The sequence below is a fragment of the Helianthus annuus genome, chromosome 10 (assembly GCF_002127325.2).
Source record: "Helianthus annuus cultivar XRQ/B chromosome 10, HanXRQr2.0-SUNRISE, whole genome shotgun sequence".
NCBI lineage: Eukaryota > Viridiplantae > Streptophyta > Magnoliopsida > Asterales > Asteraceae > Helianthus > Helianthus annuus.
Window position 1 is genome coordinate 95,937,776 of NC_035442.2, and position 12,902 is coordinate 95,950,677.

The following is a 12,902-nucleotide window of genomic DNA, read 5'->3' on the forward strand; positions in this document are numbered from 1 at the left end:
AGTCCCTGAATGAGCATAAAGTTTATTTTAGCACACCGAACCCCTCAAAGCCTATTTCTAAGCTATGTAAAGGATATTTAAGGTGTGTTTAACTTATGATCATGTTCCGGAATGTTCGTTACAGTTCAAATCGGCATACTTTCGCAGTTTGTCAATTTTAGTCCCTGTAAGCGAATTAACTGAATTTTGCCATACCAAAGCCTTCGAAACTTATTTCTAAGTTATGTAAAGGTTATTTAAGGTATGTTAAGCATAAATTGATGTTCCGGAGTATTTGTTGCATATAACTGATTACGTTTTCGTACCAGTTTGCATATAATCCTCCAGAAAGCAATATAGAGTTTGAAATCGAATAAAAGCCAAAACATGAAAAACATTAAACATAAAGAAGCAAGCATAGGGATCAAATAACTTTATTTCATTGATAACCGAACTGTTTACAATGATTACAAGCACAAATGTCACAGTCTCCCCTACTTGTGGGAATTTCGTCCCGAAATTCGTTTAGAGGAAACTCGTGGGAATAGATGTGGATACTTCGCCTTCATTTGATCTTCACGTTCCCAAGTAAACTCAGGTCCACGTTTAGATTCCCAGCGAACTTTAACCAACGGAATGCGCTTGCGTTTAAGCCATTTGACTTCACGATCCATAATTTCCACAGGTTTCTCAACAAAATGTAGTGTTTTATCAACACGAATTTCGTCAAGTGGTATGTGGAGGTTCTCATCAGCTAAGCACCTTTTGAGGTTGGATACGTGGAAAGTTGGATGAACATTTCCAAGTTCAGGAGGCAATTGAAGTCTGTAGGCTACCTTACCGATTCTTTCGACGATCTGGAATGGTCCAACGTATCTAGGTGCAAGTTTTCCTTTCTTTCCAAATCTGATCACACCTTTCCAAGGTGAGACCTTGAGTAATACTCGATCACCGACTTGAAAATCCAAGGGCTTGCGTTTTAGGTCCGCGTAACTCTTTTGACGGCTTCGAGCTGCCTGTAAGTTATCACGAACTTTCTTAACCTTGTCAGTTGTCTCCAGAATGAGGTCAGGTCCAGTAATCTGAGCCTCACCTATCTCATTCCAGCAGACTGGTGAACGACATTTTCGACCATAGAGAGCCTCGAAAGGAGCCATGTTGATGCTGGAGTGATAACTGTTGTTGTAGGAGAATTCAATCAATGGAAGATGTGAATCCCAACTACCACCGAAGTCGATCACACAAGCTCTAAGCATATCCTCCAAAGTCTGGATTGTTCTTTCAGTTTGGCCATCAGTTTGTGGATGATAAGCTGTGCTCAGATTGAGTTGGGTCCCCATAGCAGATTGCATGGTTCTCCAAAATCGAGAGGAGAAGCGAGCATCCCTATCAGAAATAATGTTCAAAGGAACACCATGTCGAGATACAATTTCATCCACATAGATTTTAGCCAAATATTCAGCAGAAAAATCCTCACGGATTGGCAAGAAATGCGCTGATTTAGTAAGACGGTCCACAATTACCCAGATGGCATCGTGACCTTTCTTAGTGCGCGGAAGTTTAGTAATGAGATCCATAGCGATGTTTTCCCATTTCCAAACTGGAATCTCTGGTTGCTCCAAAAGACCATAAGGATGCTGGTGTTCGGCCTTAACCTTAAGACAAGTAAGGCATTTTGAAACGTATAAGGCAATGTCTTTCTTCATACCAGGCCACCAATACTGAGTACGAAGATCCTTATACATTTTGTCTGAGCCAGGATGGATAGAATAACGAGATTTATGGGCCTCATCCATAAGCAAAGTACGAAGATCATCTTGGCTTGGGACCCACAAACGGTCCATGAAATAATACGACCCATCTTCCTTCAGAACAAGATCAGGCTTAATGTGATAGGGTAATTCCTTACCCATCAAGTCTTGTGAAACACAAGCATGCTGAGCCTGAGAAATGCGGGCTTGAATATCGGATCGAGCTTGGATAGCAGTTTGATCACGAATACAATGAAGCATAGTACGTTCCTTACGACTTAATGCGTCAGCCACGACATTCGCTTTACCAGGATGGTAGCGAATTTCGCAATCATAGTCGTTTAGGAGTTCGACCCAACGTCTTTGCCTCATGTTGAGTTCCTTCTGATTGAAGATGTGCTGGAGACTTTTGTGGTCAGTGAAAACCACGCATTTTGTACCGTACAAATAGTGTCTCCAGATTTTGAGAGCGAAAACAACTGCACCTAACTCAAGATCATGAGTGGTGTAGTTTCTCTCATGTACCTTCAATTGTCTAGATGCGTAGGCTATGACTTTGTTCCTTTGCGTTAGAACACAGCCAAGACCCAATTTCGATGCATCACAGTAGACAACAAAATCATCGTTGCCCTCAGGCAGAGTTAGAATAGGTGCATCACAAAGCTTCTGCTTCAAGGTCTGAAACGCTTCTTCTTGCTTAGAACCCCATTCAAAGGGTTTGTTTTTCTGAGTTAGAGCAGTTAGGGGAACTGCAATCTTCGAGAAGTTTTTAATGAAGCGGCGGTAATAACCCGCAAGACCAAGGAAAGAACGAACCTCAGTAGGAGTAGTTGGCGTATCCCAATCCTTAATCGCACTGATCTTGGAGGGATCTACATGAATACCTTGTTCGTTGACAATATGTCCCAAAAATTGAACTTCCTTTAGCCAAAATTCGCACTTGGAGAACTTGGCAAAAAGTTGCTCTTTCTTTAGGAGTTCCAGAGTAAGACGAAGATGATGCTCGTGATCAGCTTGCGTCTTAGAGTAAATCAAGATATCATCAATGAAAACGATGATGAACTTAACTAAATAAGGCTTGCAGACCCTATTCATCAAGTCCATGAAAACAGCAGGAGCATTGGTCAAACCGAATGGCATGACTGTGAACTCATAATGCCCATATCGAGTGCGGAATGCTGTTTTGGGAATATCCTCTTCATGCACACGAAGTTGATGATACCCAGAACGAAGATCAATCTTCGAAAAGCAAGTAGCACCCTGTAATTGGTCAAAGAGATCATCAATGCGAGGTAGGGGATATCGATTCTTGATGGTAAGCTTATTCAGCTCACGATAATCGATACACATTCTGAAGGATCCATCCTTCTTCTTGACAAAGAGAACGGGAGCACCCCAAGGAGAAAAGCTAGGACGGATAAAGCCTTTGTCAGAAAGCTCTTGAAGCTGCTTAGATAGCTTCTTGCATCTCGGATGGTGCAAGGCGATACGGAGCTTTGGCAATAGGATTTGCACCAGGTACAAGATCGATAAGGAACTCGACTTGGCGTGCTGGGGGTAGACCAGGTAATTCTTCAGGAAACAGCTCCGGATAATCCCGAACAACAGGGATATCTTGAATAGACTTACCTTGGTCTTTATCTGCCGTAACATGTGCCAAGAAGGCCACATAGTTCTTTCGCAGATACTTCCGAGCTTGAGAACAAGACATAAGCTTGAGGCTACTAACAGGTTTCTCACCACGAACCTGTAGGATCTCACCTGACGGGAGCGGCACACGAACGATCTTCTCAAAACAAACCACCTCTGCGCGATGCTTGGCTAACCAATCCATACCCACAATAATGTCGAAACTCCCAAGACGCATAGGCGTGAGGTCGATAGGAAAAAGATGGTTGCTAAGGTTTAATTGGCAGTTGCGAAGAATGGAATTAAGAACAATGGGTTCACCATTCGCAACTTCAACAGTCAAAGGTTTACCTAGTTTTGTTCTAGACACGCGAAGCAATGGTTCGAAAGATAAAGACACAAAACTTTTATCGGCCCCTGAATCAAAAAGAACAGACGCAGGTTGATTATTAACTAAGAACGTACCGTTCACCACTTCGTTGTCTGCCTGCGCCTCAACAGCATTCATATTGAAAGCTCGTCCACGAGCCTGAGCCTGAACTGGATTTGCATTAACCAGCCTTGGACACTGGTTTCGATAATGAGTCAGGTCTCCGCAATTAAAGCATGAGCCGGGAGGGTAGTGAGGTCGTGCAGCTTGCTGTTGAACAGGTGGTTGAGCTACCTGATTTCGAGCAAAACGACAAACTTCTGCAAGATGACCCGACTTCCCACAGTTGGTACAGAAACGACACGGGAGTTGTTGCTGATGATGACTATTGCACCTATTGCACAAAGGTGCATTCCCTTCATACCGTTTCTTCGCGGGAGGCTGCGCTGGCTGATTGGGTGCTGCCTGGTTCTGTTGGGCAGTGATTGCAAAATTTTGGGAAGCCTTTCGCTTCCTAGAGCCCCTTGATGAGCCAGAATCCTTCCCTTTCTTACCTTTCTTGCTATCCCCTTTGTCAGAATCCTGCTTCTTACCCTTGTCACCCTTCCTATGCAATTTCCCCTTTCTGACCTGCGATTCTGTTAATGTCGCAGCTAACTCAATGGCCTGACGGACAGTGGTAGGTTTACTCCCGGTAACAATGTCTTGCACAGAATCAGGTAGACCATCGATGTATCTTTCGATAGCTTTGTCAAGTGGGGTGACCATTGTTGGGCATAGCAAACTCAACTCTTCATATCTATCAGTGTACGCCCGGTGCTCACCACTAACCTGTTTCAGATTGTCAAACTCCCTTTCCAACTTTCGTAGCTCATGACGAGGACAGAACTCACTCATCATGAGAGTCCTTAGCTCGGCCCATGATTGTGCTAAAGCGACTTCAGCACCTCGATCTCTCATAACCCCGTTCCACCATGTCAACGCCCTCTTCTGAAAGACACTTGAAGCAAACTCGACCTTGCGATTATCAGGACACTGAACATGACGAAAAGTATTCTCAATGCTCTCAAACCATTGAAGAAGCCCAGTTGCTCCTTCGGTACCACTGAACTTGAGTGGTTTAGCCGAATTGAAACTCTTAAAGTTACAAGGAGCGTTCTGATTGACGTTTGCTTGGTTAAACTGAGCAATAAGATTCGGGAACGCCGCAGCCATATGCTGTGCGATGATTTCCGCCAGTTCGGCATTGGGTAGCTGATTTTCGCGTCGAGGAGGCATGCTAAAGAAAAGAGGAAAACACGAGAGGAAACGAGTGAGATGATTAGATGAAAAGAATGAGATGAAACAAAATCAACAAAGCAAGGATGGTGGTCATTTGTCTGTATCACAAAGCAAACAAATGACGCACAGTGACTAATCAAAGTAAATGGGTCCATAAACAATGCTTAACGAAGACATGCTCGCCTATAAGTGAACACTCACCCCAAGAGTTCCCAGGTAAGAGTGACTGGTCCGATTATGTGGATTTGTACGAACACTCTAGCCTTAGACAGAAAACCCAGGGTACAGGCATTCACTCTTCCAGTTTGCACGTGTTCACATCATTTAGACCCAAACTTTGACGGGATTTTGAAAACTCGAAAGGCACTAAGCCAAATATGAGTTAAACTGGAAGGGTTCAAAATAATAAAATAAATCATTTGAAAAATAGAGGATTGTTTTTCAAAAAATCGTTTTAGAAATCTGGGTTCTTGTTTTGATGATCACCTAAGGATAGGTGAAGTGCATGTTTTAAAATCTAAACACAAGACAACTTGTGTTGGGGTCCTAGAAAGGTTATAGTCTAGGTCAAAGCATTACTAATAACCTAATTCCCTATAACCATTGGCTCTGATACCAACTCTTCTGTCACACCCCGACCACGTAAAACATCAAATCGTGGCGGAAACGTCGGGGAGTGTTGTAACAGAATTATTGTTTCACAACCATGGCATTTAAAGTTATATTTTATTTATCAATAAAAGAGGTACATTGTCTTGAAATAACTGAAACATAGAGTACATAACATGTTTTAATTAGACTAGCTTCATTTTAAAGTCACTAAGGCCCAAGTCCACCCTAGCGTATCACGATCAAGCTATGCATTAGCTCCTGAAACACATGTGAAAATAAAGTACGTTAGCATAAAAATGCCAGTGAGTAACATAGGTTTTGTGAAAATAGGATTCATGACTTAGGTTTTAGAAAAGGGTTGTTTAACAAAGTCAGTCATGATCCTTGTAACATGTTTTGTTTTATAAATCATTTGAAAAGCGATGATAAAGTAGATGATATGTGAAAAAGTAATGTAAGGTTAAATGAATAACTAAGTAAAATGAGTTTGTATATATATTTATCGAACAGTGTTGTAAAACAATGTCTTATGAAAATGTGTTATTTGTAAGAAAAATGATTAAGTCCAAGTTGAATGACTTAAATAAACCACCCAATGAAAGTTGCCCATATCTAAACCATTTGCCCAATGTTATTGTGAAAACCATGTCAAAATGTATATATATCAATATCAACATTGTCTATGTCAAATATCAATCATGTAATGTGTAATCAAAATGTCAATGTATGGTTAGTGAAATATATATCAACTAAACCATAGGAAAAATGCACAAAACAGTGTATTGAAGTAAAACATGGTTTAAATCAACGCTATGTTTTGTGGAAAATGCATGCTATAATGAATACAGACATTTATGCGGTATTGTGAAAATGCATACATCCAAGCCTTGCAACTGTGGTGATAAACCTTTAAACAAATTAAAGGTCTATTTGTCTAAATGTTTTAATCGAATTCGGTCATTCCTTCCAATCCAAACATACCCAGGATTTCAGGAACGGGAGTTGTCAATTCCTATGGTACCATTACCTACTAACGAGCGGCGTGATCAATGTTAATGAATGTATATTGTCCCACTTAAACAAACCAAATGTCATACCCAAAAATGTAAGCATGAAAATGTCATGTAAAACAAATGCACTAAGTATGATGAACATACATAGCGTGAAAATGTCATGTAAAACAATGCACTAGGTATGATAAACATACATAGCGTGAAAGTGTCATGTAAATCAATGCACTAAGTATGATAAACATACATAGCGTGAAATTGTCATGTAAAACAAATGTATCAGTGAACATAGCAAGTATATGATGCGAAAACCAGAAAAGTATGAAAGTAACAAGTAGGCACATGTGTTTCACCCCAAAATGTTTAGAAAACAGTAAAAGAGGGGACTATGTACTCACTTGAGATTGCTTAGAAGTCGTAGAACAACCACCAAGCAATGCTAGAAGATCACGGAATCAAACAGCACCTATAAAGGCACCTACATTAATAAACGGACCTATCGGAGGATCGGGTAGTACGAGGGTTCGCAAACCAAATAAGTGTGGGAACTTATGTAATATGGTTTGACAAAGCCTACATACTAAAACGAAACTTATCCTAAGTGCTTTTGACCCGTTACGACCCGCTTAGGTAGCTTATGCTACTTTAACGCGTCGTTTGCGTAAAACGCGCTTGAAACGCCTAACTAGCCCTATGACAAGCAAGATATGCCTTAACACACTTAATATTGTTGCTAAATCAGTTTAGGTGTCAAAATTTATGTTACATAAGTTTAAAATGAATTTTAGTGTAAAAAGGGCATTTTGGTAATTTACCTAAAGCATAAGAACCACTTGTCATACAACTACTCAAATGGCGTGACCATAAGGTATAACCTTGAAAGGTTATTCCCTATACACTATGGTCACCTAATGTGTTTGGTCGGATCCTAATGATCGACCAAATGGGTCGGGTTCGTAAGCCTAAGCGATTGATTAGATCGCTTACCCTTACGACCCTAAACAAGCACAAAACTAAAAGCGACGAGCTAAACATGCTAGAACATGTTTAGAAAACAGGTTTTGGTATTAAAACAAACGGTTTTAATACCCTAAAGTAGTTTGGTTACAAAATGCGCAAGAAAACGCATTTTGACCGAAACTACGGCTCGTCACTAAGCCTAGATAACGTGGTAATCAGTAGGTATAGTCGCTAGGGACTATAACCAACATGATTACGCTCACGTTATGAAGTTCAAACGAACTTCGCATTGACCATAAACTGGTCAATGCAGAAAGTCAAACAAAGTTTGACTTTCGGACTCGAAAAGCAATAAAAGAACGAAAGAATACTTACAACGGGTCCCCGCAAGATTGAATTCCGAGTACTCTCAGGTATGAAGTGTCAAAGCACCCCAACTTAGAGAGCAACCTCTGAATTCAAGTGTGAGGGAAATGGGCAAGACATGGAGGGGTATTTATAGGATTTGGTGAACCGTTAAGATCGTTCCTCGCAAAGCGTGCTTCGATCTTGGCCATCCATGTGTACCCATAGTTTTTAAAAACCATTTGAGCCCATTATTTCAGTCCCCTGATTTGAAAATACCATTTGCAATGGGTTTAGAGGTGCAAGACAGCTGCATATAGCTGTTTTCAACAATTTTTCGTATCTGGGGACCTCACGCGGCCCGCCTAAAGTTTGGGGGAATCCTTACGCGCCCCGCCTGAGCAAACTTTGACAGATTTGTCAGTTTTGGTCCCTGCAGCTTAGAAACATGCGTTTCGGCCCATTTTTGACACGTTTAAGGCCCGTTAACCTCATTTCAAGGCTCTAAAATGAAGTTAAAGTATAGGGGACTCAAAACATGCTCAAAAATATCTCGGATGTCAGTTCGTTTGGTCGTACGATCGCGATGTTCGCTTAATTACGACGGAATGCGCATAAGCGCGAAAAACGATCCAAATTGCGCGACGAATGGATTTTTCTCATGCCAAACATTAAAACATAATATTTTAATGCTTACATAAATTTTTGGATGTCCGGAAGTAATCAGAATGTAAGATATGCGCGAAAGTGCAAACTTATGCACTTTTTGACACTTTTAGTCCCTGAATGAGCATAAAGTTTATTTTAGCACACCGAACCCCTCAAAGCCTATTTCTAAGCTATGTAAAGGATATTTAAGGTGTGTTTAACTTATGATCATGTTCCGGAATGTTCGTTACAGTTCAAATCGGCATACTTTCGCAGTTTGTCAATTTTAGTCCCTGTAAGCGAATTAACTGAATTTTGCCATACCAAAGCCTTCGAAACTTATTTCTAAGTTATGTAAAGGTTATTTAAGGTATGTTAAGCATAAATTGATGTTCCGGAGTATTTGTTGCATATAACTGATTACGTTTTCGTACCAGTTTGCATATAATCCTCCAGAAAGCAATATAGAGTTTGAAATCGAATAAAAGCCAAAACATGAAAAACATTAAACATAAAGAAGCAAGCATAGGGATCAAATAACTTTATTTCATTGATAACCGAACTGTTTACAATGATTACAAGCACAAATGTCACAAGGAAAAAGGCAGAAGTGAAAAGAAAAGGAAAATCAAGACGACAACGGGTTAGACCAACCTTATTTTCCTCGAGATCTGGCTGAGGTCTCGAAGTTCACCAAAAGGATTACTGAGGCACCCATGCCTCCAAAACTCAAGTTGCCCTTGAACTTCGACAGATACGATGGGACAAAAGACCCGGAGGATCACCTGGATGCCTTCAAGGGTGCAGGACAACTGGGGTGATGGCCTATGCCCACTTGGTGCCATATGTTCGTCCAGACCCTGACAGAGGGGGCCAGGCTCTGGTTCGATAGCCTCCCTCCTGGGGGAATAGACAGCGATGAGGAGCTGAGTGAGAAGTTCCTGAGGAACTTCAGTCAGCAGAGAAAGGTGATCAAGAACCCCAATGAAATCATGCACATATGGCAACGGGACAATGAAAGGGTGGATCAATACATGGAGATGTTCGTTAAGGAGAGTATGAACATTAAAGATGTCCCCGAGGTGATGAAGATTAGCAGCTTCATCAACGGGTTGAAGCACACCCAGTTATGTGAAAAGCTAGGTGAGGAATTCCCACCTACATTTGACAACCTTATGGATCGAGTTAGAGCTTTCGTCAGGGGAAAAGACACAGTCAGTAAGGCCAAGGAGATGGATGTCCCGGCCCAGAGAGCCAATCCTACATCAAAGCTTCTGGAAAAAGGTACACCATATCCCCGAAAAACAACTTTCAATAAAACACAGCATGACATGATGAAACCAACAAACTCCCCATATAGACCTCGGGGTAGGGGGTTAGCACCCTATTCTGACAGTTTTACCCCTCTTATAAAGACCTCGAGCGAAATATTGGCCACGGAAAGGGTAAAGAACTCTTTCCCTAAACCTCCCCCTATAAAGCCGGGACCGAAAGCTAGTATTGTGACTTCCATAAGGGGTATGGCCATAAGACCGATGACTGCATGTACCTAAAAAGAGAGATAGAAGTTGCAGTGAAAAAAGGTAAGTTGGCACATTTGGTTAAAGAAATTAAAGAAGGAGGAGAAAGGAAGGGAAAAGATACAAAGGAACCAGAGAGGGCATACGTTGACATGATTAGAAGGAAAGATGAATACGACCCCACCAGAAGTGTCAAGGCCAGGGTATTGGGCCCCCCAGACCGCATGAAGGCCCCCATACTAATGCCACACCTAGAAGATCACGAGGTACAAAGGCTCCCTCTCAACATCTCAACAATCATAGCTGGACACAAGGTGGCCAGGATACATGTGGACGGAGGAAGTGGAGTTGAAGTAATATATGGGCACTATTTCCTAAGGTTCGACAGAGATGTAAGGGACAGATTGGAAGAAGACTCGATCCCCCTGGTAGGTTTCATCAACAGTGTATCCCAACCCTTGGGGAAGATTAGGCTCCCATTCACAGTTGGAGTGGGAGATCGGGTCCGGACCATAACCCTCACTTTCACTGTGGTCCGGGCACCCTCCAAATACAATGCAATCCTAGGCAGGCCAGGCATCGGGGACCTACAAGCACATGCCTCAACCCCACATGGAGCACTGGTGTTTCAAACACCCAAGGGTTTGACTTGTGTAAAGTCTTCCTATGAGGTTATATCCTCAGTCTCAGAAGGGGAGGTGGCAGAGAGATCCCAAAAAGAAGGAATCGAAGAATGAGCCCTCTGTGATAGGTTTCCAGAACAAACGGTAAAGGTAGGCAGCCACCTCAGCGACAAATGTAAAAGTGCTCTCACGGAACTGCTCCTTCTCAACATTGACGTCTTCGCATTCCAACATGGAGACATGACCGGAATCCCGAGGAGTCTAACTGAGCATAGGCTCAATACTTACACCTGGGTACAACCAGTCAAGCAGAAGAAGCAAAGCATGGGTCCCAGCAAAAGAAGGGCTACATGCGAAGAAACAAGGAAGTTTCTCAGGGCTAGAATAGTGAGGGAGGTCAAGTACCCTTCCTGGATTGCCAATCCCGTCATGGTCAAAAAGAAAGACGGAGGGTGGAGGATGTGCATAGACTTCCAGGATCTGAACAAAGCATGTCCCAAGGACTGCTACCCCCTCCCGGAGATAGACGTCCAGGTGGACTCCCTGTCTCAGTATCCGTTGAAGTGCTTTCTTGACGCATACAAGGGGTACCACCAAATTCAAATGTCGCTAGAGGACGAGGAGAAAACCACATTCATCACAGACGAATGCACCTTTTGTTACACCAAAATGCGTTCGGTGTAACACCTCGTAAAATCATGTCCAATATAGTATCGACACGTGTCATGGATTTTAAACGTGTAAAGGATTGATTACGAGGGACTAAAGTTGACAAACGAAGAAAGTGTGTGTGTAAAAGGATCCAAAGTGTCAATAATTGAAAATTTTGCCTTTCAACGACTCTACACGATGTTTATACCCTTAAACGAATAAATCATGAATCATATGAAACCGTTCGTGGAAGAAAGTGAAATTTTACAAGACGCGAGGGTTAAATGTGTTAACATGTTTTCGTAATACCTCTGAGTGACCTTTTAATGAACCCGGAGCCTTGTAATGATTAATTATGCTCCCAAGAACAAGTGATAAAAATTTCACAAGGTTTCGATATCGTATGAGATAAATACAGTAGAAACTTGATAAATTAATACTCGATTATTTAATAAACTCTCTAAGATAATATTTTTTTGCCGGTCCCGACTCGGGGATAGGGTGCTAAATTAATAATTCGCTAAAATTATAAGATAATACATTTTTGCTAATTTCTTTAGACCCTATATAAAATATAAATTAATAATTCCTTATATGTAGCATATTACATGAATGATTTATGAAGGTTTCTTGAAAAATGACTCAATTGTCTTTTGTTTTTTGTTGAAATCAATTTCCCCTTGAATCTCGTCTCTAATTTTCCTAAGCATGGTAAGAACTTCTGGTGTTGTTGAAATCAATTTCCCCTTGAATCTCATCTCTAATTTTCAAACTGGTCAACTTTGTCTCTTATGGATTTTAATTTGTCCTCCATGCCCTCCATTTCAACAGATCCACTCTCTCCAAAACGCCGGAAATTTTTAATTCCATATCTTGCTTTGAACTTTCCAAGCCAACCAATAGAAAAAGTAAAGTCTGGAGTATCCACTGGATACATATCTTTCATGAACTTTTTCGCCTTCTCGATGATTAGTTCACCAGTCATATTCACATGTTCTTGATATTGAAGAATCCATTCATAGAGAGATTTTTCTAGGTCAGGAAATTTTTCCGGTTTGTGTTGCTTGACATCGCCTCTTTCGGGAGCAAGTGAGAGATACTCTAAAGACCGCTTATTAGTATTCGATATTGTCGCTTGACTCACCTGCAAACCGTAGTTACTATGAACCCATTCTTGCAATTGCTTTTGAGTGAGACTTGGATTATCCTTGTTATGCTTGCATAATGCTTTTCGAATCTCGTCTGTCATTGTTGTTTTTTTCACACCTTTAAGATGGGAAGCCATGTTGTGTGTATGATTTGTTTGTGTTAACCTATTTTGATCTTGTATTTATATAGAAAATATTTTTAATGTCCATAAAGTGATACATTGAACACAAGAAGCATAATAAGGTGGGAGATTGAAGGTTTCTTTCAAATTGGGCTGTTCATTTGATATACATGCATTGTATACAATAATTAAGTGGAAGCTTGAAAGGTGTTTGTAAACTAAGTATTCTACTATAAATTAATAAAATATTAAT

The 12,902-nt window shown here is 41.1% G+C and overlaps 1 protein-coding gene across 1 annotated transcript; it reads right to left on the bottom strand.

Annotated features, from left to right (window-relative positions):
- Positions 1-12,139: 12,139 nt before the first annotated feature.
- LOC110882374 (ARS-binding protein 1-like) lies at positions 12,140-12,628 on the bottom strand. Its single transcript, XM_022130409.1, has one exon. The coding sequence runs from the start codon at positions 12,626-12,628 to the stop codon at positions 12,140-12,142; it is 489 nt and encodes a 162-aa protein (XP_021986101.1).
- Between the last annotated feature and the right edge of the window lie 274 nt (positions 12,629-12,902).

Coding starts and splice junctions, on each gene's coding strand:
- LOC110882374 (XM_022130409.1), bottom strand. CDS start 12,628: ATGACAGACGAGATTCGAAAAGCATTATGCAAGCATAACAAGGATAAT.